We start from the raw sequence: 23,324 nt of genomic DNA on the forward strand, positions 1-23,324 counted from the left end.
AAAGGAAACTCTAGTCATTGCTATACTCACCAATATTTCCATAATTTCATCCCCTACCATCCTCTCCAAATATGTGAGAGTAGAATTCATTATACTGTGAAAGAGAAATGTAGATAAATATAAATACATGTGAATACAATAATGCAACTGTACTTAGAAATTTTGTTTAAATATTCATCTCTCAAAAAACCCCAGACTAGGTCAATTAGAAAAGTGTCTCTGAACTATAAGGTCAAAATGTGTCTGAGAAGTCAATTTCTGCAAACATCACTTCGTTATCAAGGGGTGTGGTTTCAATGGATGCTTCTCCAAGGTATGTGCAAAATCGTTGTTTAGTGCCCAGCCCTGAGGCCAAAAAGAGGTCATGGGAATTTTCAGAGGTGAAACCCAGTTGGAGGAATCTCCTAGAGGTATTCAGAAGTGAGTGGTAGGGAAATGGGTGGTACTAGTACACAACCCTACTATCATAATACACAGAGGGAATGTTATTTATCAGATCCAAAGGTCCAAGAGAAGGATTCTGGGTGAGACATTATTAAACAGGACTGAAAATTCTAATCTCTAGTTCTCATTAAAAATGATCTTTCAGAAATCAAAAATTCCTATGGAAGAAAATATGTTTATAGCCCTTTACCTGCTGAAACTTCCTAAATTAGTTTTTTTTTTGTCTACTAATAACCATGACCAAACACATGGAGCCACTTTGGTGTACTGAAATAAACTATAAGCTGGCTGAATACCAGGAAGATGGTATGTGGGCTTTAGGAGGAGTTAGGTCAAGGAGTCCAGATGTATGGAGAGAGGAAGGATTGGAAAATGGGGTCATAATACTCTAGGAATTTATATGAAACTGGAAGCAGGTAACTGTAGGGGACATGCAGGGCTGGGAGAGAAGGGGAAATGATGAATGCCTTGGCAATAATCAAGATGCACTGTATCCATAAACGGACATTATACAACTACCAAAGGATGACAAAGGAAAAGAAGAGACAAAATAGTCCTTACTACATTTCTCTGAATATTGAAAGTTGCATTTGCAACACGGGAGAAAACATAGAGTATAAACAAGATAAATCATTACCCTTCCTTCCACCAGGCAGATACGACTTCTATAACATCTTGGTAGATATACTTCTGGTATAATTTTTTGCATTTGTAAACATCAAGAGAAAAGTGATGTGTTGCCCAACAGGGATCCTATGGATATTTGTTATATAGGCATACATGAAAACTTATTACTAATTCTCTCCTGCAAGATATCTAAGAAATGTTTCACACATGGAATCATACAAATCTCTAGTGAGTTCTTTAAACATAAACTTAGGCACCATCCTCCTATTTTTATTTTTTTCCAGTCCTGGGCATGAGCTCAGCACCTGAGCACTATCCTTGGACTTTCTCAAGGCTAGAGCTCCACCACTTGAGCCTCAGCACCACTTTCGGCTTTTTTCTACGTATGTGGTACCAAGGAATCGAACCACATGCCTAGAGTGCGAGGCAAGCACTCTACCACTAGGCCAAACTCCCGGCCCACAACCCTATTTTTATTATCATTTCAGTGTAAGTGAGTATAGGATCGATAATCTATTATATGTTCCATGGCGTATGTGTATCATATTACTGATAGTCCTTGGTAGGTATACTCATTAGTTGTTGGGCAATTGGGTTGATTGCTCTTGTGTATAGTACTACAATAAACTTGGGTTGCTGGTGTCTTTCTTGTGTACTTACACATATATTCTCAGTAGTGGTGTGGTATGATTATAGATGAGTATACTTTTAGATTTTTTGAGGAATCTTCATATTGATTCCATTGTGGTTGCACTAGTTTATAGTCCCACCAATAACATGATGGTTCTTCCCTCATTCCCTTTCCTGGAAGGATACATTGTTGATTTCTTATGACTGCTAATTTGACTGGACTGACATGGGTTTTCTTTTTTCTCGGGACTGGAGCCACTTTCATCTTTTTAGTGCTTATTTGGAGTTAAAAATCTCATGGACTTTCCTCCCTTTGCTGGCTTCAAACCTCAGGGATCTGTTGATTGTTGAGAGATACTGAGGTTTGGCTAGGATTGCAGGCATGAGACCCCTGTATCTAAAAGTAAAGGATCTTAATTCAGGTGTGATTTGCACTTCATTTATGGTAAAATATACTAAACATTTCTTCACGTATCAGCCATTTGTATTTGTTCTTCTGAGAATGCTTCAGTTCACTTGCCCAATAATGGTCTTCTTGCCCATTAAATCTTTGATCCCTTGGTATATTCTTGGTATATTAATCCTTCATCTGTTGAGTCCCTGGCAAAGCTTTCTCCCATTCAGTGAATTGTCATTCGGTTTCCTTGGCAGCTTAGAAACACTTTCATTGATGCAGTGTCATTAGTCCATTCTCACTATTACTTTCTGGGCAACTGAGAGTGCTATTCGGAAGATTATTGCAAGTGGTTACATATTCTAGAATTTTCTTTATCTTTTCTTATACTATTTTCAGAAATTAAGATATTTAGTTCTTTAATGCTTTTGGAGTTTTTCTTGTACATGATGAGATAAGCCTCCAGATTCAGTTTCTTCTATTATATTTCTCAGTGCTATTTGTTGAAGCTTTCTTGACTCTGTTGTACCCGAATTCCTAGAACCCTGAAAAGACCACCAGAGGCCACAGTCAAAGCTAAAAAAGCAAGCGTTGTTTATTTACGAGTCTAGACTCTGGCCTCCGTGTACCCATAGCCGGCAACGCTGAAAGGCCCTGGACAAGGATTTTACACAGTTTTTATAGGGGAATTCCATAGTTAGAATCACCTGATTGGCTGTTTGGTAACTCAAACCACTGGTCAAATCAGAGCTCAACCACTGAGCATCAAGCTCAGTCTAACCACTGAGCATCAAGCTGTTGCCACCGAGGTTCAAGTACATGGGCCCTAAGCAAGGGGAGGAGGGGGTCATTCCCAAAACATGTGACAATCTTGGCACAACATTCCCCCCTTTCCCATGATACTTTTAGAGCCAATCTTGGATCTATCTCTGCATACCATTATCACACAAGGACCTAAGGGTCCAGCTAAGGCAGAAAACAAGGTTGTCAACAAAGAGGAAAAATTCCTTCACTTTGCTCCCTTTCCCGTTTTAACACAATTAGGTGGGAATGCACAACTGTGAGTATTTACCCACACAAAGTCCCTATCCAGATACTGCCCATAACTATTATTGATTTTGCCAGCGTAATTTTTAACAGGCTACTTTTGGTCCAATCAATCTTCCAAGTTGTCTTGGCCAAGGGTTCTATGAAGTCTGGAAACGGGTCCACTATCTTGGCATGGGTGTAATGGATCCAAGAAGCTACTCTGTCTACTTTGAAGGCGGTGGGTGTTGTCAGGATGACCTGAAAGGGTCTTTTCCATCGTGCCTCCAGATTTTCTTGCCGGTGATGTTTCATGAGTACCCAATCACCCAGTCTATAGCAATGAGGCACCAGAGGTGGTTCCGTGTGGTACAGGTCCCTCAGCTTGGGCTAGACTTTTTGGTGAGCCCTTTGCAGGGCTTGGAGTGAAAACAAAAGTTCAAAATCACCATCCTCTTCTTTTTTAACAAGATTTTCTTTAAGATTGGGTACTATAGGGGGAGGTTTACCAAACATTATTTTATAGGGGGTAAGTCCTAGTTTAAAAGGGGAGTTTCAAACCCTGAACAGAGCATAGGGGAGAAGAGCCACCCAGTTTGAGCCGTCAATTTGGTCAGAGTCTCTTTTAATGTTCTATTCATTCTCTACCTGTCCTGAACTTTGGGATCTATAGGCACAATGTAATTTCCAATCTGCCCCACGTATGGAAGCCAGTCCCTGACTTACCTTCGAGACAAATGCAGGTCCATTGTCTGAACCTATCATTACTGGAAAGCCATACCTGGGTAAGATGTCCTCAAGTATATTCTTGGCCACTATCTGTGCAGTTTCTCTTTTTGTGGGGAAGGCCTCGACCCATCCTGAGAAGGTATCTACAAAAACTAGCAAATACTTATATCCATACGTCCCTGGTTTTACTTCAGTAAAGTCAATCTCCCAATAGGCTCCTGGCTTGTCCCTTTGCTGCCTTGCCCCTAAATTTTGCTGATTTCTCCCTACATTATTTAGCTGACATACTCTGCAACCTGAGATAGTCTGGTCAATTTTGATGGCTGCCTCCTTAATTTGTAGTCCAGTTTGTCTTATTAAGTCTTGCATTCTTCTGGCTCCCAGATGAGTACTATGGTGAATTTTTTGTAGCACCTTCATCCCTATGTGACTCCTGGAATCTCTCCACCATTCATCAAGGAGCTGTACCATAGGTAGTTTCTCAATCCATTGCAAGTCTTCCTCCGTATACCCTGGGATCAGTGGTAAGATTCTGGGTCCTGGGCCTGGGAGTTGGAGAGCTAGAGCTGGAGTTGAAAATAAGGCCACCTCCTGGGCAGTCTGGTCAGCCAGATGATTGCCTCTGGACACAAGATCTACAGGTTTCTGGTGTCCTGGGCAATAGACTATTGCCAGTTTCTTTGGTTCCCAAAGAGCAGCCAGGAGTACCAATATTTCCTCTTTATTTTTGATAGTCTTTCCAGTCTTTCCTTTTGCTGTGAGGAAGCCCCTCTCTATATATATTGCCCCATGTATATGGGCGGTGGCAAAAGCATACCAACTGTCTGTATAAACTGTCAGTCTTTTATCCTTACCCAGTCTTAGAGCTTGGGTTAAAGCCACCAGTTCTGCTCTTTGTGCCAACGTTCCTGCAGGCAGGGACTCAGCTAAGATTACTTCAGTCTCTGAGACTACTGCAGACCCCCGCATACCTCTGTCCTTGGTGCATAAAGCTTCTTCCATCAGTGAACCAATCTCCGCATCTGGCAGAGGCTCATCTTGCAAATCCTCTCTTACTCCATGCACTTGGGCCAAAACCTCAGCACAATCATGAAGTGGAGCTTCCAGGTCTGGATCGGGCAGTAGTGAAGCTGAGTTAAGGGCAGTTGAAGGCTGAAAGAGAATCTTAAGAGGGTTTAACAATAGTCCGTGATAATGTATCTGGGCGTTACTGAGCCATTGGTCTGGGGGCTGTTAGAGAATGCCCTCGATGACTAACACGGAAATTTTTCGTTGCCACTTGTCCAATCTGTTCTTTTTATTTTTCGGGCATTCCCTAGCCCAATGACCAAACTCTCTGCAGTAAGCACATTGATCTTTGCTCAAATCTCCACCTGGAGACCTTGAAGATTGTGGGCCACGTGAACCTCTTTGTGGTGGTCTTCCCTGTTGAACTACAGCAGCCAGTACTTTAGTCATTCTTTCTGTTGCTCTCAGCTTTTTCTCCTCTGGGGCCTCCCTATTATTGAAAACTCTCTGAGCAATCCTGAATAAATCTTGGATACTCCTTCTAGATCCTCTAATTTTTGTAGCTTCCTTTTAATATCTGAAGCCGCCTGGTTAACAAAGGACATGACCACAGCTGCCTGATTTCCAGGGGCCTTGGGGTCCATTGGGGTGAACTGTCTAAAAGCTTCCATTAGTCTCTCTAAATACTCAGAGGGAGTTTCTGCTTCACCTTGAAAAACTGAATACACCTTAGCCAAATTAGTGGGCTTGTGGGCAGCAGCCCGGAGACCTGCCATTAGAGTCTGGCGATACACCTGTAGCCTTCCCCTACCTTCTGTCGTGTTATAGTCCCATTTATTCTAAATGCAAGAATGCACCAAAAGTCTCAGATTTCTACACAGGTGACATTGATAAACAAATTCACATTTAAATCTCTAAAACTTTAACTCAAGGAAATAGCCAAATTCCCTAATACTTCTGGGCTAAACAAGATACAATATTTACAATGTAAACAGCTCTACCCAATTGCATTTAAAGCACACAAAATTAATATCAGCTGTACATTTTCTGAAAGCTTAAGAGTTTTGCCAATCTTCATTTACCCAACCATCCAGAAACAATGACATACTAAATCCACTAGCACAACAATGTTCATTGCAGCACTATTCACCATAGCAAAGATATGGAACCAACCCAGATGTCCCTCAGTTGATGAGTGGATCAACAAGTTGTGGTATTTGTACACAATGGAATTCTATGCTGCTGTCAGAAAGAATGACATCACCCCATTTGTTAGGAAATGGAAAGACTTAGAAAAAGTCATATTAAGTGAAGTAAGCCAGACTCAAAGGAACTTAGGCTCAATGGTTTCCCTCATTCGTCATAATCAGTAGAAACCTTGGGCTCTGCAATAGAGATCTGCAATAGAGCAAAATCTTGATACATAAGGCCATATAATGTGAAGCTAACTGAAAGGGCCTCCAGGATATTGAAACAAAAGCCATATAATGAATAATTGTTGTCCTTAATGTACTATGTTGTCTCTCATCTCCTTTGCTATCCCTTGGTTATCTCATATTGGTATAGTATCTCACTTTGTTATCTGATATATTGAATTTATTTGTATTTGGATATTTGAAATTTGATAGGGAAGGGGGGAAAACCAAGATGGGAGGGGGATGTGTGGGGGGGAGGGAAATGGGTACCAAGACATGTGAAAGGGTATCAATGTATGTGAATTAATGCACCTTCTATCTGGCAAATATCATGTAACCCTTTCACTAACTACAATAAAAAAAAATTAAAAAAAAAAAGAGTTTTGCCAATCTTACTCTTGCAGGTGAGAACCAAGTTCTTTTACAAGGTACTTTAGCTTGTTACAACTGCTGCCACGGGGAAGCGGCCATACCAGGCCCGAGACCTAAAATACCTCACAAAACAAGACAAAAGCAGAAACGTTTAAGTACCCCCAAATTTTGATGGCATGCCTGGCAGCAGTCAGAGTGAGGAAGACACCTGGGGCCCTGAAAAACTCTCAGGGGGCTCCTCCCTATGAAGACTTCCATTCTCTGGTAACCGGCCGGCCAAGGCCATCCTACCTATCAGGGGGGCAAGAGTAACACCTCAGTCCTGGGGGAACCAAGACTGATGCCTGTGTCCTGCCACCAGTTGTCTTAGTGACAAAGACACAAAAAACAAGAATCCATAAAAACATCTAACAAAACATTTAGGGCTGGTACTAGATAAGACAAAAACATCTAACAGAAGCAGAGACCTTTAAGTAAACCCCAAATTTCTTTTTAAAATGTTGCAAGACCAAGTCTAGGTTAACAGTAAGGAATTTGATCAGGGTGGCCAGACCATTCTGGTATCTCTTCCCTTACCTTCCATATTATGGGGAGGCTAAAAATGCCCTCTGGGGGGTCATCCAACATCAAAGGTCAGCCATTCCGAATTACAAAGAGTAATTAGTTTGTCTTTACTCAAATCAAAACCTCTGCTGCTAACATCCTTAAAATTCGTCATTAGAAGAGTAAGCGGAGTAGTACCCATCTCAGAGGGAGATACCCAAATCAAAAAACGAACAGAAATACCCAAATCAACAAACAAACAACAGAAACAACATACGTACCCGTGCCTAAACTGATAACCAGAAGGGAATTGTTAGACAGAAGGGTGGTCGCAGCAAAATCGTCCTAACAGCAGTTCCCCAATACAGCCTGAGTGGGACAATCAGACAGAGGGAGGGTTGCAGCACTGCCGTCCTAACAATAGCTCCCCAGAAGCGCGCAGGGGACGTCTCCCACTGGCCCCGTCAACAATCCTATAGCACGTCCGCCAGGATTCTTCATTGACCCAGATACAGAACCTGTAGGCAACCCAGATTAACAGATTATCAGATAAAACACAATACACAGAGACAAACAAAGCCGGCCAATTTACCGCGGTTTTTCCACAACCTGTTGACTAGGCGTCTGAGTGGGCTTGGGGGTTCCCAGCCCATGCACCAAATGTTGTATCCGAATTCCTAGAACCCCGAAAAGACCACCAGAGGCCACAGTCAAAGCTAAAAAAGCAAGTGTTGTTTATTTACGAGTCTAGACTCGGGCCTCCGCGTACCCACAGCTGGCTATTCTGAAAGGCCCTGGACAAGGATTTTACACAGTTTTTATAGGGGAATTCCATAGTTAGAATCACCTGATTGGCTGTTTGGTAACTCAAACCACTGGTCGAATCAGAGCTCAGGTGTCTAACCACTGAGCATCAAGCTGTTACCACCTGAGGTTCAAGTACATGGGCCCTAAGCAAGGGGAGGAGGGGGTCATTCCCAAAACATGGGACAATCTTGGCACAACAACTCCAGTGAATCTTTTGAGTTGCCATTTAATTAATTACTTTTTCGTCATGTTACAAAGGCTTGAACTGAGGGGATTGTGCTCCAATAGGTTTCTTCTTCATGGCTCTTATTCTCCCAATTGATCCATGCCTTCAGCTGATTTTCTGTTGCTTATTTGAAGACGGAGTCTCATAGACTTACTATTTGGACCAGCTTCCAAGCTGCAATCTTCCAGATCCTAACCTCCAGAGTAGCTAGGATTCCAAACTTGAGTCCCAACACAAAGTCTGTCTTAGCTTTTAATAAAGGCATCAGTAGTAAATGAATGCCTTACATGTCTGAAATATCTTTATTGTAACTTGGCTTTCATGGTAACATGTGGCCTTAATTTGGCCACATATGTTAATTCTAAGTTCACTCAATTTTCCATAAGAATTCTGGAGGCATTGTTGCTCTGTTCATTTTCAAGTTGCTACAGAGAAATCCAAAGCTAAATCCTCATAGTTCACTTGGGACCAGCTTGCTTTATTCAGAGTCCTCACTTTGTCCTCTTTTACCTTGAAATATCCTAAGGAAGTATCTGAATGTGTGCATTTACAGAACCCATCCATCCAGTTTTCAGGCTCCAACTTTGAATTATCCGTTGTTCTCTTCCCCTCACTGGGAAGAGAGGGTGCTTGATTTCACTCACCAGTGTTTTTCATAGCTGGCCTTCTTGAGTCATGTTCCCAGACCAGCCTTTTTTTTTTGTGGGTCATTGGGATTGAACTAGGCCTGGGGGCTGTCTCTGAGCTCTTCAGCTCTGAGCTACCAACCTACCCTGAGCAAAGTCCCAGTTCCCATTTTCTAGAGTTTATTTGGAGATAAGATTCTCAGGTCCTTTTATGCCCAGGCTTGCTTTGAACTTAGATCCTCAGATCTCAGCCTCCTGTGTAGCAAGGATTACAGGTGTGAGCCACTGTACCTGGCCCCAGACCAGCCTTCTGCTAGTCATTTGGACATGGAGTTTTGAGGACATTTCATTTCTGCCCTGGTTGACTCTGGTGACATGAGTCACCAACATGGGAGTTCTTTTTCCTATAATCTTTTTTGTTCTACTTTCTGAGAGATTCCCTAAACATTACCTTGGCGACTGTCCTAAGGTGTTCATTTGAAGGGCAATGTTTTAAACTCACTTTTCCCTGTTCTTTCATATAGCTTCCTCTTTATACTTCATCCTCGTCACCTAGTCACCTACCTCTCCCGCCATATTAGAACATAGGGTGGAAGGTGGCTGGTGGCACATGTATATATGTATTATATATATATAATATGTATATATATTTGCTGTATGCAATGTGCATGTCCTTTCCAGGTTCCATCTACCATGCACGCCATCCACACATGTATATATGTATTATATATATATAATATGTATATATATTTTCTGTACACAATGTGCACGTCCTTTCCAGGTTCCATCTACCATGCACGCCATCCACACATGTATATATGTATTATATATATATAATATGTATATATATTTGCTGTATGCAATGTGCATGTCCTTTCCAGGTTCCATCTACCATGCACGCCATCCACACATGTATATATGTATTATATATATATAATATGTATATATATTTGCTGTATGCAATGTGCATGTCCTTTCCAGGTTCCATCTACCATGCACGCCATCCACACGCCCTCGCTGTCCACGCGTGTCACAGGAGGATCCGCCATCCACATGTCCCCTTCACGCACGCCGTCCAAACGACCCTCCCTCGGCGAAGCCCGCTGCTCACGGGGGACGGCCAGGCCGTGGGGACCCTTGAGGCAGAAGCCTCAGGCCTTCCCTCCTCCGTCAGGCGCCTCTCGGGTGCCCGCAGGCCCAGCTCCAGCCTGGAGGACGCGGCCGCCCCGCTACCCACCTGCCATGCGGGAGCGCCAGGAGCTCAGCCACGTCAGGGGGCGCCGCGGTCCTCCCCGGAGACCGCCGCTAGAGGGCAGCGAAGGAGCCGCGTCGAAGGCTCCAGGGCGCGGAAGGCCCAAGGGGAACCGAGGGCAGTGGGGGCCGCCCTGTCTGCCATTGGGAGGAAATGGACGCGGTGAGCCGTTATTCCTGGAAATGGACGCGGTGAGCCGTTATTCCTGGCCCCTCAGCGGAAGGGGAGGGGCGACCCCAGTGGGGAGGCGGGACTTCCGGCGTGCCCCCCCCCCCCCCCCCGCAGCGCCCTGCAGCCCATTCCCTCAGTGTCCCTAGGACCCAATGTCACGTCTGGGCCCTGGGCTCTGCTTCTCCTTCTCTGGAGGAAAAGGCTGGCCTCCTCCCTCCCTCAACTTCTAGTGCTCCACGCGACCTTCCCTCTCTCTCGTCCCTGCCCTTCTCCTTCGCTCTCCTTCTCTCCTTTCTCCCCCCCCCTCTTCCCCTCCTGTACTGCTCTCCCCTTTGCTCCTTCCAGGTACCTTTCTTACCCTTTACCCAAGCTCTGGCCTCTGCCTTGTCCTTCTTTGCTCTCCCTCGTTCCTCCTTCACTTCTGTGTCCCATGTCCAGATGATCTTTTTGTCTTTTAGTAGACTACCCAGTTGGCATGCAACTCTCTTTTTTACTGATCCACTGACCTTCCAGTTACAGGGACCATAGTTACATTTAAAAAAAAATATAGTCATCTCCCATAAACATGGGGAGATTAACCATGTCTTCAAGATCAGTTTCTACTTTTCACAGTGAAAACTTTGAAGTAATCCTCTCTTATGTCGTATCATTGGAGTAATTCCTGCATTCTTTTTCCAACAAAAGCAAGTGTCTTATGGGGAAATTCACACCTTCTGAATGATTTATGATAGGATCCCTCCATATTTTTGTTTTCTTTTATTGAACTCTAAAGTATTTCTGCACCTTACTGTAAGCAACCTTCCCAGATAATGGATAAAATAGTTTCATCTCTAGTCACATTCTCTCTCTGGCATATTAATGACATCACATGTTGCCCAGTCCACTGATACTGCAATGTCATGACTATGTGGAAGTATAGCCACACTCAGAAGTGAAACTACTCTATCATCTCCCTTCTCCTGTGACTCATAATGTTTTCTCTTTTTTCTGAGAAGCAACTTGTGACGTCTTTTAGTTTTGTTATTGTTTTTCTGTTGTTTGTTGTGGGGCTTGAACACAGTGCCTGGACACTCTTCTTGAGGCTCCTTGTGCCCAAGGCTTGCATTCTACCACTGGAGACACTTTCAGGTTGTGAGACTGGAGATGAGTATCTCATGGTGACTTTTCTACCTGTGTTTGCTCCATAGAATTGGGATCTTCAGATCTCAGCCTCCTGAGTAACAAGGATCACTGTCCAGCTTCTACACGTTTTTGAAAGCTCCATTCCACTTCTCCATTTTTTTGGGAAATGATCTCACACAACATTTACACTAGTCTGTTTTGTAAAGAATGTATAGTAGCACAAAGCCTAAGGTCTTTGCTGGCAGACCTGAGATTTATAGCTCCAGATCTTAATCACAAGGAGTACTGACTTGGAGGCTTCCTACTCTGGGCTTTTACCCAGAGAAACCTGTGTTATTCTGGGGCTCCAGCCAGAGTGGGAAGTGGCAGCAGGTGGCAGGAAGCGGCAAGACATGACACCTATTGGTGTGCCAGTTCTATCTCAGGTCTCAGGGATGGACCCTTGTGCCTACATCAGTAAGTATTCTAGCTCCTAAATGAAGAATGCTGGCATCCTCAGCTCTTGATAGGAAGTAGTGTTAGAGCTCATGGGCCTACTTTGCCTGAGACCTTGGCCTTAAAGCTTGACTGGTACTCTTCCAGTGACCACTACCCACAGCTTCTTATTTTCTGCTTCTCATAGCCCTCTGTTTCTACTTCCTTTGCTCCCTTTGGTTTCTGCTTTAACCACTCTTTTTGCAGGTCTTCAGCTGTTACCACTGTTACCACAGTCTCTGCTGGGTCAGCATCTATTGCCACCTCTGCTGTTGCCGCCACTGCCACTCCTGCTGCTGTTGCCTTCACTGGCACTATAGCCCTGCTACCTCTTCTGCTGCCTCTTAGTAGAGTAGCTCAGCCTGCTCTACTAAGGAGAAAGAGCAAGACCACTGGGAAGAAGCCTTGTATTTGGCCTAGTCTTATAACACCAGGGGGCAGCAGAAGGCATTGTCTTTCAGCTGACTGAAAATAGAGCCAAAGAGCCTAGTTTGTATATCCAGAATGGGAGTGTGGCCAGGCTGACTGCACCAATCCCAACAGACTTGCATTCAAATGAAAGAAAGGTAGGGGAGGGGCTGGGAAAGGGATGAACTAGTAGCTTTTGTTGGAGGGACAAAGCAGAACCAGGATATTTCCATCCATTTAGCAAATTTGTACCTGGGACTTGGATAACCTCAGCTTTCTATCTCTGATACCTTGTCCTGGACCTAATTCACTTTGTCTGTCTGAAACCTCCCTGGAACCAGGAAGGAAGAGAAGCAGTTTTATCAGACTAAGACAAACCCCCAAGAAAATTAAGCTAAAGGAGGATAACAGAGCAAGGGTATCAGCATTGAAAGAAAGTTGAGGAGTGATGGAAATTTGTCTGTGTTTTCTGCCCCATCTCTTTATTCTAGCCTCAGGGAGTAAATTACCCAAAGATCACATGCCTTGAGCCTGGTACACATAGCCAATTAATATCCAACCAGGAGGCCTACAACTCTGGTCTCTTGAGTCACAAGAGTTTATCCCTAGAGAGACAGCTTGACAAAGTCCTTTGGCAAATAAGACTCAAACTCAAAGGCTGGGACATGAGATACAGAAGGAGGAAAAGCCTACTTTCATTGTAAACAGATTTTTCTTATGCAGGTGTTTATATCTTTCCCTTATTTCTACTGAACTGGTACATCCCCAGCTATCATGTTAATATTGTAGTACTTCAGAAATGCTTTCAAGATTTCTTCTGCCTCCCACTTCTCCTAGCAAGGCCTTCTATGCTTTTCTCTAGAATCTGTGTAGAAAGTCCCATCCCAGAGCAATTACATGGTTTTTGTCAGATAACATCACTCACTGACCTCCACAACCATTAAAGCCCAATGTGCTTAAAAGTCTATATTTGCTCCCCTAAGCCTGCTGCCCTCCCCAGGGTTTCATGTTGATGGAATGTTGGAGGAGCCTCTCTATGCAGACAATTAGAATTGAGCAGAAAACTTGGGATTGAGAACTTAAAACAAGTTTAAATCTTCAGTCCTTTCTCCTTACAAATTTACTGGAATTGGGTCAGCAATTATAACAATAATCACAAAGAACACCTTGTGTTGACCCTACCACCGAATAGCGCCACTCTGAAGAATTAATCATTAACGAGTAAATACTTGTGGGGGAGTTAGCCTAAACCCAGCAGGTTCTATCCATGATTCATCTGCTGTCTGTATAAGACTTCAAGATAGTGTTTGTTTGTTTGTTTGTTGGTCATGGGCCTTGAATGCTGGGTTTGGGAACTGTCCCTGAGCTCTTCAGCTCAAGGCTACTGCCCTACCCCTTGAGCCATAGTGCCACTTCCAGTTTTTTGGTCATTAATTGGAGATAAGAGTCTCACAGACTTTAGTGCCTGGGCTGGCTTTGAATCATGATCCTCTGATCTCGGTCTCCTGAGTAGCTAGGATTACAGGCATGAGCTACTGGCATCCAGCTATTTTTTGTTTTTGTTTTTGTTTTTGTTTCTGTTTCTTTTCTTTTTTTTTTTATTGTCGGGGTAATGTATAGAAGGGTTAGAGTTAACATGAGAAAGGGTATCAATGTATGTGAAGTAATGCACCTTCTATCTGGTGAATATAATGTAACACTTCTATTAATTACAATAAAAATATATGAAAAAAGGTTACAGTTACATTTACCAGGTAGTATGTGCATTATTTCTCATGCATTGATACCCCTTCTCATGATTTTTGTCCCCATTTTATTCCCCCCACCCCTCCCAATCATCTTGTTTCCCCTCCCTTCCCTTTCCTATTTCAAATAAACAAATAAACATATATACAATATACCAGGTAACAAAGTCAGATACAGTAACAGTATGAGATTAAACAAAGGGCAAAAAAGAGGAGAGAAATAACATAGTACATTGAGAAGAACAGTCACATAAGATAAAGCTCTTGTTTCCATATCCTAGAGTTCCTTTCATTTAGTCTCATACTATATAACCTTACGTATCTAGGTTTTGAACTATTATAATCCTCTGCTAGGAGAGTCCTAGATGCATACTAATTATTACAAATGAGGGAAACCATGGAGACTATGTTCCTTTGAGTCTGGCTTACATCACTTAATATGATTTTTTCAAAAATTTTTATTTCCTTATGAATGGGGTGATCTCATTCTTTCTGATGGCAGGATAGAATTCCATTTTTATAAGTACCACACTGTGGGGCATATCACATCAGGAAAATGGGCTCATTTCCTGGTCTTGAGATCCGACCTGCCTGTCACTTCGTTGGAAGATTTGGCTGTGGTTTGCAATGTAAAATGAGGCTACCTCGAACCCTGGGATTGGCCCCGCCGCCCTCTCGAACAGCACCTACTTCCCCCTGCCCTGCCCACTTTTATGCTGATAGACTCCTGCATCCTATGTTAGCCCTTTGTACTTTCCCAGTAAAGGAATTTTCTGCTGTGACGGATCTCCCTGGCATGTCTGTCTGTTCTCCGGTGAGGGAGGGCTGGGTATGGGCCGCCAGTCAGCCCTAACCTTTCTCGGTCTTGTCTTAGTTGGGGCGTGTTCTCCTTGTCCCTCTTGTGGGTCAGGAGGCAAGAAGCACTAAAAACCCTGACATTCTGGCGCCCAACGTGGGGCACGAAAAGAACGTTCATCAGAGGCAGAATTGTCTGCGAGCCAAGCCAAGCGGTTTACGAGGTAAGGGTCTCCTTGAAAAGATGGGGCAATACTATGCCAAGAATGAGGACCCGGCACTTAAAACATTTAAATTTATTCTTAGAAGCCAAGGTTTGGAGATCTCAGATCCCCAGGCTGAGAAGGTCTGGGAGGCCTTAACATGTGCCGCTCCCTGGTTAATGGCAGCCAATCTTTACAATTGGACCACGTGGGACCACGTGGACCACCTGGTGAGAAGAAGGAAGACTGACGTGGGAGAGGATCCTCCCCTCAGTGTCAACCTAATTTTGTATGCCCTCAAGGCCTGCTTCTATCCTGGCTCAGTAAAGGAGACATTTAGGGACAGCGGAGATGCCCCCTGGGCAGCCTCCAAGGGCGACCCAGCCAGGGAAACCTTTACTGAGGAGTGCTCAAGGTTGTGGCTAGTTGGCCCTCCCTCCTATGAGGAGGAGGAGGGATTTTTGGTCCCCTTTGACCCTGAGGTCAGGCCTCTAAGCCCTTTACCAAGTGCTCCTGCTCCAGATGATTGGGGAGCAGAGTGACCTCCGCCATTTTACTATCCCTCTTCCTGCACTTCACCACCTCCTGTTAAACTGGAAGAGGAGGTTAAGCCACCATTTTGCTCCTCCCCTGCACCAGAAGAGGAGGTTAACCCGCCATTCAGAGGCAGCTCTTCCTCTGAACCAGAAGTGGCCACCATTTTGCTCCTCCCCACCATGCTTGGCTTTTCCTGTAAATGCTAACCCCGGGGGCAATAGACCAGCCCAATGGTATCCCTGGGAAGCCCAAGATTTAAAAGAGCTTAAAAAAGCAGTCTCTGAGGATGGGCCTAATTCGCCCTGGGCCAAAACCATCCTCCAAGGCCTGGCTCACCAGCAGTGCACCACCCAAGACTAGAAAAATTTAACTAAGGCTGTGCTCCCTGGCCCCCTGTATCTCAAATGATGTGCCTTTTTTTATGAGGAGTGCCATGCCCAGGCCAACAGTAACCAGGCTGCTAATCCCCTGGTCCCTGTGACTTATGTGATGCTATCAGGAACCAATGATGCGTTTTCTACAGGCCCCCAAAGGCTGCTATCCCTGCCCCCTACCAAGAACAGGTGCGGGCTTTGGGACTATCTGCGTGGAAAAAATTTGACGAAGGCCCCTCAGAGCCTCCAGTACCAGGAATTACTCAGAAGGCTACTGAGGACCTAGCCACCTTTATAGACAGACTAGAACGGAGCCTGCAGAGAAAGTTCCCCTCCGGGCCCTTCGAGACCAGTTTATCAGGATGCTGGTCTGGGAGGGGATGACTGCAGACCACAAACTGGCCTGTGCAGGAATGAAGGAAAGATCTATGGGGAGGTGGATAGTTGCCACTAAGGATGTGGGCACTCAAGCCCACCAGTCACAGACACTGACTGCAGCCCTACAAGCCCAAAGGGCTTCACTTGCAGAGGCTTTTTCTACTTCCCTTACCTCTTTCAATGGGGCAAGAGGTGTTTGTTTTGGGTGTGGCCAGCAAGGCCACTTCAAAAGAGATTGCCCTGGGGAATGGAAACCTGATCCCCCACAGGGACATCCTTCAAGTCAGACCAAAGGCCAAACTCCACTTAAAACACCCTGTCCCCGCTGCAGGAAGGGACTCCACTGGCAAAGAATTTGTAAATCTAAATTTGATATCGAGGGAAAGCCCTTAAACTAATGACGGGGCACCCTCCAGCTCCGTCACCCAAAGGAGGCGTCTCATCTAGGGATCTGCCTAGGGCTCACTGGACCATCCCAGTAATTCCAGGGATTAGGCCAAAACTGGATATTTTCATAGCGGGGGGGGGGGGGGGGGGGGGAAGTTCCGCTGCCTAATTGACACCGGAGCAGATCTGACAGTACTGAGAAAGGAGGAGCTGATTCCTGGACCCTAGTTGTTAGGGGTGGGGGGGTGATACCAAGTCTGAAGAAGCTAGGGACTGGCTTCCTTGGAAGGATGTGGATGGTAGCCATGGGGAGGTGTGCCCCCTAGTGGTGTCTGGCCTAACAGCCAACTTACTGGGACAAGATACTTTGGGAGAAGCAGAGGCATTCATCACTACAGACCATGAAAGATTTTGTAATGATACCCTAGAGGGTAGGGGGAACCCGCCTTTTGCTACAAGGCAGGACACTCCTGAACCCAGTGCAAGGCCTCACCCCCAATCCTAAGGGCCACTGTTCCTACTGTTCCCCCCATCCAATGGCTTCCAGGCCCTCCAGTTTGGATGGAAGAGTGGCCGCTTCCTTTATATAAATTGCAAAAACTAAGAGAGATAATATCAGAACAGTTGACTTTAGGGCATATCAGGCCCTCTCTAAGCCTGTGGAATAGTCCTGTGTTTGTCATACAGAAGTCCTCTGGAAAATGGAGAATGTTACAGGACCTAAGAAAAATTAATGAGCAGATGGTTCATGTTGGTACCCCCTTGCTAAGGTTGCCTTGGATTCCTTCCATCCCTCGGGACTTGACCCTCATTGTAGTTGATATCAAGGATTGTTTCTTTTCTATTACTCTGGATCCCCAGGATTGCGAAAAATTCGCTTTCTCCATTCCCTCAATCAATTTCAGGGGCCAGATGAGATATGAGTTGGTGGTGCTGCCCCAAGGCATGGCCAATAGCCCAGCCTTTTGTCAACATTATGTCTCACAAATTCTGCAACCCCTTTGGAGGAGATCAGATATAACTATATATGTATACATGGATATTATTATTGGGGCAACTGACGAGACATTAAGCTCTGCCTGTAAGGAACTTCAGATTCTTTTACAGAAAAGAGGATTGCATATATCTAATGACAAGGTCCAGAACTTGCCTCCCTTTAAGATTCCGGGGACTGAACTTAGACTGGACTCAGCCTGTCCTCTCAAACCCTAATTATTCCTCCAATTGTCCTACACCTTGGGTAGAATTACTCTCTTCAGGATAAGGCCCCTATGGATGTTATTACTATGACCTCGTTACATCAATCAATATTTAATAAGATTCAGATAGCCTTAAATGCGGCACAATAGGCTCATTATAATCCCCAGTCCTCCCTCTGTCTTTGGATTCTTCCCAGCTCTAATCTATTTTTTGCAGCAATTACTCAGCTAGGCCAGCCCCTTCAATGGATACATGTGTCAATAGGAGGGGCTCCTAGAGTTTATTCACAACTTGACCAGTTGGCTGACCTAATAATTAAGGGTAGAGATATTTCCCTGAGGCATTATGGTGGAGATCCAGATGTGCTGGTGATTCCCTACCAGTTGTCGGACTTGGAGTGGGTTAGAAGGAACCATGGTTGGGTTGCCACTTCCTTGGAAGGTTTCATGGATAAGTTGGACTGCCATTATGGTACTTCAAGATGGGTGTCCTCAATTTCAAGGTTATAATGGACGCCCCCCATACTATTCTCCACCAGGCCCCTCCCTGGAAGAGCAAATGTATTCACAGATGGGGAAAAGGCAGGATCTGCCATAGTGATAGGCCCCACCTCCCTAGCTACCAAAGAAAGGAAAGGCACCCACAATTTTGAGCTGGTCACAGGATCTGCAGAGTTTACGGAGTTGTATGCAGTTGCTTTGGCCTTAACCCATGTCCATGGATCAATGAACTTCTTTTCTGATAGCCTACACATAGTCAATTTGCTACCAACCTTAGTATCTGCTTATATAAAACTGGACAGGAACCCAATTACTCCTTTAATGATTCAAGTCTGATCTCTGTTAAACAAATGAGCTAATCACATTTTTTTACAGCATCTCAGAGGACACCAGGATTTGCCTGGGAGGCTGACGTGAGGAAACCAAATGGCTGATCAATTGGCATCCAATGGGATTATTACAGCTACTGCTCAGCCTCGCCAGGACTTTCAATTAGCTCAAGGGTTACATGAACTGACTCACTTAAATTGGAGAGGGTTGCATCAGAGATTCCCCCTTGTCCCTATAAAGGACTTAAAAAAAGATTGTGAGAACATGTAAATCATGTATGCCATTTTTACAAGTCCCATCCCTGCAATCCCCTGGGGTCAATCCTCGGGGCCTTAAACCTAACGTTATCTGGCAGACTGATGTAACCCCTATGCACCCTTTGGGAAATTAAAATACGTATTTATGTCTATAGATACTCATTCACATGCTTGTTGGGCTACTGGGCATTCCAGAGAAAGGGCCTGACATGTGGAAAGCCATTTTTTTTACAATGCTTTGCTATTTTGGGTTTACCCCTACAGGTTAAAAGGGATAATAGGCCTTGTTTTATGAGTAAATCATTACAAGATTTTTTTCAGACTTGGAATATTACACATACCAGTGGGATACCATATAATCCCAGGGGACAAGCTATAATTGAGAGACACAATAAGACCTTAAAAAATCAATTAATAAAACAAAAAGGGGGAGGCAACCCCAATGATCAATTGAGGACAGCTATGCTTACATTAACTATTTTAAATTTCTGCAAGGATCAGCCTCTGACTGCCTTTCAGAGACATTGGTCTAATCAGACACCTTATTTAAAGGTTGAAGTCCATTGGAGAGACCCCTTACTGGACAGGCCCTGATCCCCTCATTAATGTAGGGAAAGGATTTGGATGTGTCTTCCCGGTGGGAGAACCAAACCCAATTTGGGTACCAGCTAGAGATTTAAAATATTGTCAGCAAACAAAAAATAATTACCCAAGAGCACCCCCTCTTGAGGTATGCTTTCTCCCTCTTGTTCACAGAAATGAGGAGACCATACCCGACGCCCTGCTTAGCTGTGGTTGGAATCCTCAGTCACCTTCCTTCTCCTCATCCTGAGCATCATTATCTACACCGTCCACGAAGACAATACCTACAATATCAGCTTGATTTCCTGACTGCAGTAGTCCTCCAAAATAGTCGAGGCCTTCATTTGCTTAAAAAGGCTACAGGAGGCTCTTAACTGCCACCAAAATGAACTTGATGCAAACTATCTATGGACTGGACTAAATGGTTGGCTCCCTTACCTTCTCCCCTTTGTGGGAGGGCTCCTTGGTTACAGTGGGTTTTGTATTCACATTCAGACCTTGTGTGATCAATGAGCTCCTTCAGTTTCTTAGAGATCAGGATCAGGTAAAGCTGTTCAGCTAATGGTGGTCCGACAACAATATGCTGTGCTATGAGATGAGGACTGGGAACCCTATGAGGTTGGCCCTGGCCCTTACCAGGATGTGCAGGTGTACAAAAGGGTTTTCTTTGCTGACATTGGCCATCCCCCTTATTTCAAACCTCCGTTTGGGTCTGCTAACCCTACAGGTAAATTGCCTGAAGTGCTAGAGTGGTAGTCAATGACGGGTACGATCCCTGGAGGGGGATAACCTAAGACAGGCACACTTCTCGAGTAAGACAAATACCTGCTTAATAAAACAAAGGGAGGAGATGTGGGGCATGTCACATCAGGAAAATGGGCTCATTTCCTGGTCTTGAGATCTGACCTCCCTGTCACCTCGTTGGGAGATTTGGCTGTGGTTTGTGATGTAAAATATGGCTACCTCGAACCCTGGGATTGGCCCCACCGCCCTCTCGAACAGCACCTACCTCCCCCTGCCCTGCCCACCTTTATTCTGATACACTCCTGCATCCTATGTTAGCCCTTTGTACTTTCCCAATAAACGAGTTTTCTGCTGTGACAGATCTCCCTGGTGTGTCTGTCTGTCCTCCGGTGAGGGAGGGCTGGGTGTGGGCCGCCAGTCAGCCCTAACCTTTCTTGGTCTTGTCTTAGTTGGGGCGTGTTCTCCTTGTCCCTCTTGCGGGTCAGGAGGCAAGAAGCACTAAAAACCCTGACACCACACCTTCTTGATTCAGTCATCTACTGAAGGGAAGTTGGTTCCATATCTTTGCTATGATAAATAGCTGCAATAACCAAAACAGCTTGGTACTGGCACAAGAACAGGCCTGAGGACCAATGGAACAGAACTGAAGATCCAGAAATCAACTCACAGACCTATGGCCACCTAATCTTTGATAAGAGAGCCAAAAAATAGAATGGAAGAAAGACAGCCTCTTCAACAAGTGGTGCTGGCAGAATTGGTTAAACACCTGTAGAAAACTAAGGTTGGATCCTTCTGTGTCACACTGTACCAGGATTAATTCCAAATGGATCAAAGACCTTGAGGTAAAAGCAGATACCCTGAAAACATTTTAGGAAGGAATAGGAGATACACTAGGTCTCCTTGGAACAGGTCGAAACCTTCTTAATAAAGACCAGGAGCACAACAAATTAAAGAAAGTTTGGAAAAATGGGACTGCATTAAACTACAGAGCTTCTGCATGACAAAGGACATAGCTAGCAAGTTAAATAGAAAGCTCACAGAGTGGAAGAAGATCTTCACTAGCCATACAACAGACAAAGGTCTCATATCTAAACTATATCTACAGCTAAAAAAAAATTGAATCTCTCCAAAACAAATTTTCAAAGAAACAACCATCGCATTAAAAGATGGACTAAAGACTTAAAGAGAGACTTCTCTGAAGAGGAAGTAAGAATGGCCTAGAGACACATGAAGAAATGCTGGACATCCCTGGCCATAAAAGAAATGCAAAATCGGGCCGGGAGTTTGGCCTAGTGGTTAAAGTGCTTGCCTAGCATGCATGAAGACCCGGGTTCGATTCCTCGGTACCACATACATAGAAAAAAGCCAGAAGTGGTGCTGAGGCTCAAGTGGTAGAGCTCTAGCCTTGAGAAAGCCCAAGGACAGTGCTCAGGCCCTGAGCTCAGGCCCAGGACTGGAAAAAAAAAAAAGAAATGCAAATCAAAACAACTTTGAGATTCTACCTCACTCCAGTTAGAATGGCCATTATCAAGAAATCTAATAACAGATGCTGGCGGGGATGTGGCCAGGAAGGATCACTACTACACTGTTGGTAGGAGTGTAAACGTGTTCAATCACTCTGGGAACCAGTATGGTTCCATATGACCCAGTAATTCCACTCCTTGGCATTTACCTAAAAGCCCAGAAACAAGGACATACTAAAGCTGGCTGTTTGTTTTTTAAATAAGAGCTTAGATCCAAACATGTCTAAGTACTTTGGGTGCTGACATCTGAATTCTGGATATGCTGATTGCCTGAACTCTCTTCTCTGGGACCCTTTCAATGAACAGATGGAGGAATATCACATATATGAGAGACAGTGTGTCTGTGTGTGTGCATACACACACAGGTGCCTGAACATACTCTGGTTACCATGTAAATTTTATCATCATACAGCTTTCAGAAAATGTGAGGAAAACAGCTTCACATGTGAATGGAAAACAGAAAACATCTTTGATAACCACAGGTATGGAAGCACAGAGACTTGGTGCTGTAGAAGACAAGGCCACTCTCAACTGTTGGCCCACTTCCTAGATGCCTTGGTGAGGACAAAACTCCCTACAAGTGTACATGCTCTTTTAAAACCATGTTGTAACTTTGCACTTCTACCAATTTTGTGCCAGATAGCTTCTACTCATCCCCTTTTCTTGATTCCTATACCAGATTGTAGATGGGAGAGAGTAGCACCTCTTCACTCACAGGGTTGAGGAAAGCCCAGAGCATTAACCAGGATTTCCTAGGAAGCTGGATTAACCAAAGTAGGAGGTTCCAGAAGCTCCTCCCATAGCCAAGATTCTGTCCTTGCTAATGAAACTATACATCATAACTGTATTAGCATATCAAGGCTAAATATTTCTACTGTTTGAAGATACAGCAAACCTAGCTATGAAAATGTCACATGACCTCAAAAATTTTTAACAGCTTACCTGTAGAGCCTAAGATTTGTAATTATAAATATGAATGCTTTACAAGGAACCCTGAAGATGCAATCATTTTATAAATCAGAGTCCTTCAGTTTTAATAGCTTGAAATGTTATCTCTCTTGCTCCTGAGAACACAACACACACCTCTCGCTGTTCTGAGGAAAAATAGTAGAAACCTTTTCAAAGGACAATCATCAACTCTATTCACTTATCTGCAAGTGACATGATGCCTCTTTTTCACCAATAGCATATTGTAGACGTGTAGTATGAGTGTAACACTTCATGGTATATATGTACCCTGTTACTGATGGTCCTTGGCAGGTATGTCCTATGTTTTCTTCCTCCACTCATCAGTTGTTGGGCTCTTAGGTTGACTCTACCAATTTGCTGTTTTGTACAGTACTTCAATGAACTTGAGTGTATGACTGTCCTGTGTACTTACACAATTTCTTTTATATACCCTGTATTGGTAGGATTATAGGTGAGTATACTTTTAGTTTTGGGGAATCTTCCTATTGATTCCATAGTGGTTGCAATAGTTTCTATTGCCACCAAG

The 23,324-nt window shown here is 44.2% G+C and overlaps 1 protein-coding gene and 1 long non-coding RNA gene across 4 annotated transcripts in view; one reads left to right on the plus strand and one right to left on the minus strand.

Annotated features, from left to right (window-relative positions):
* LOC150062742 (uncharacterized) overlaps nucleotides 1–23,324 on the minus strand; it is a 50,534-nt gene that overhangs the window by 10,643 nt on the left and 16,567 nt on the right. The window contains exons 1-3 of one of the 3 annotated variants that reach the window (XR_016535481.1): nucleotides 10,085–10,302; nucleotides 7,470–7,706; nucleotides 31–94 (exon numbers count right to left, since the gene is read on the minus strand). Coding sequence is in view for 1 of the 3 variants with exons in the window: in XM_090332597.1 (XP_090188723.1) it covers nucleotides 15,194–15,244 (51 nt within the window). In the remaining 2 variants the exon portion in view is untranslated. Of the gene's footprint in view, nucleotides 1–30; nucleotides 95–7,469; nucleotides 7,707–10,084; nucleotides 10,303–15,185; nucleotides 15,245–23,324 lie in introns of those variants that run through there. The other 2 variants (XR_016535477.1, XM_090332597.1) reach the window with 2 other exon arrangements.
* Nucleotides 10,170–20,620, plus strand: LOC150062743 (uncharacterized). The gene is made up of 3 exons (XR_016535490.1): nucleotides 10,170–10,290; nucleotides 14,894–15,038; nucleotides 18,769–20,620. It is a non-coding gene; the product is annotated as an uncharacterized LOC150062743 (long non-coding RNA).

The sequence above is a fragment of the Megascapheus bottae genome, chromosome 5, assembly GCF_031878675.1.
Source record: "Megascapheus bottae isolate mThoBot1 chromosome 5, mThoBot2.hap1, whole genome shotgun sequence".
In the NCBI taxonomy this organism is placed as follows: Eukaryota; Metazoa; Chordata; class Mammalia; order Rodentia; family Geomyidae; genus Megascapheus; species Megascapheus bottae.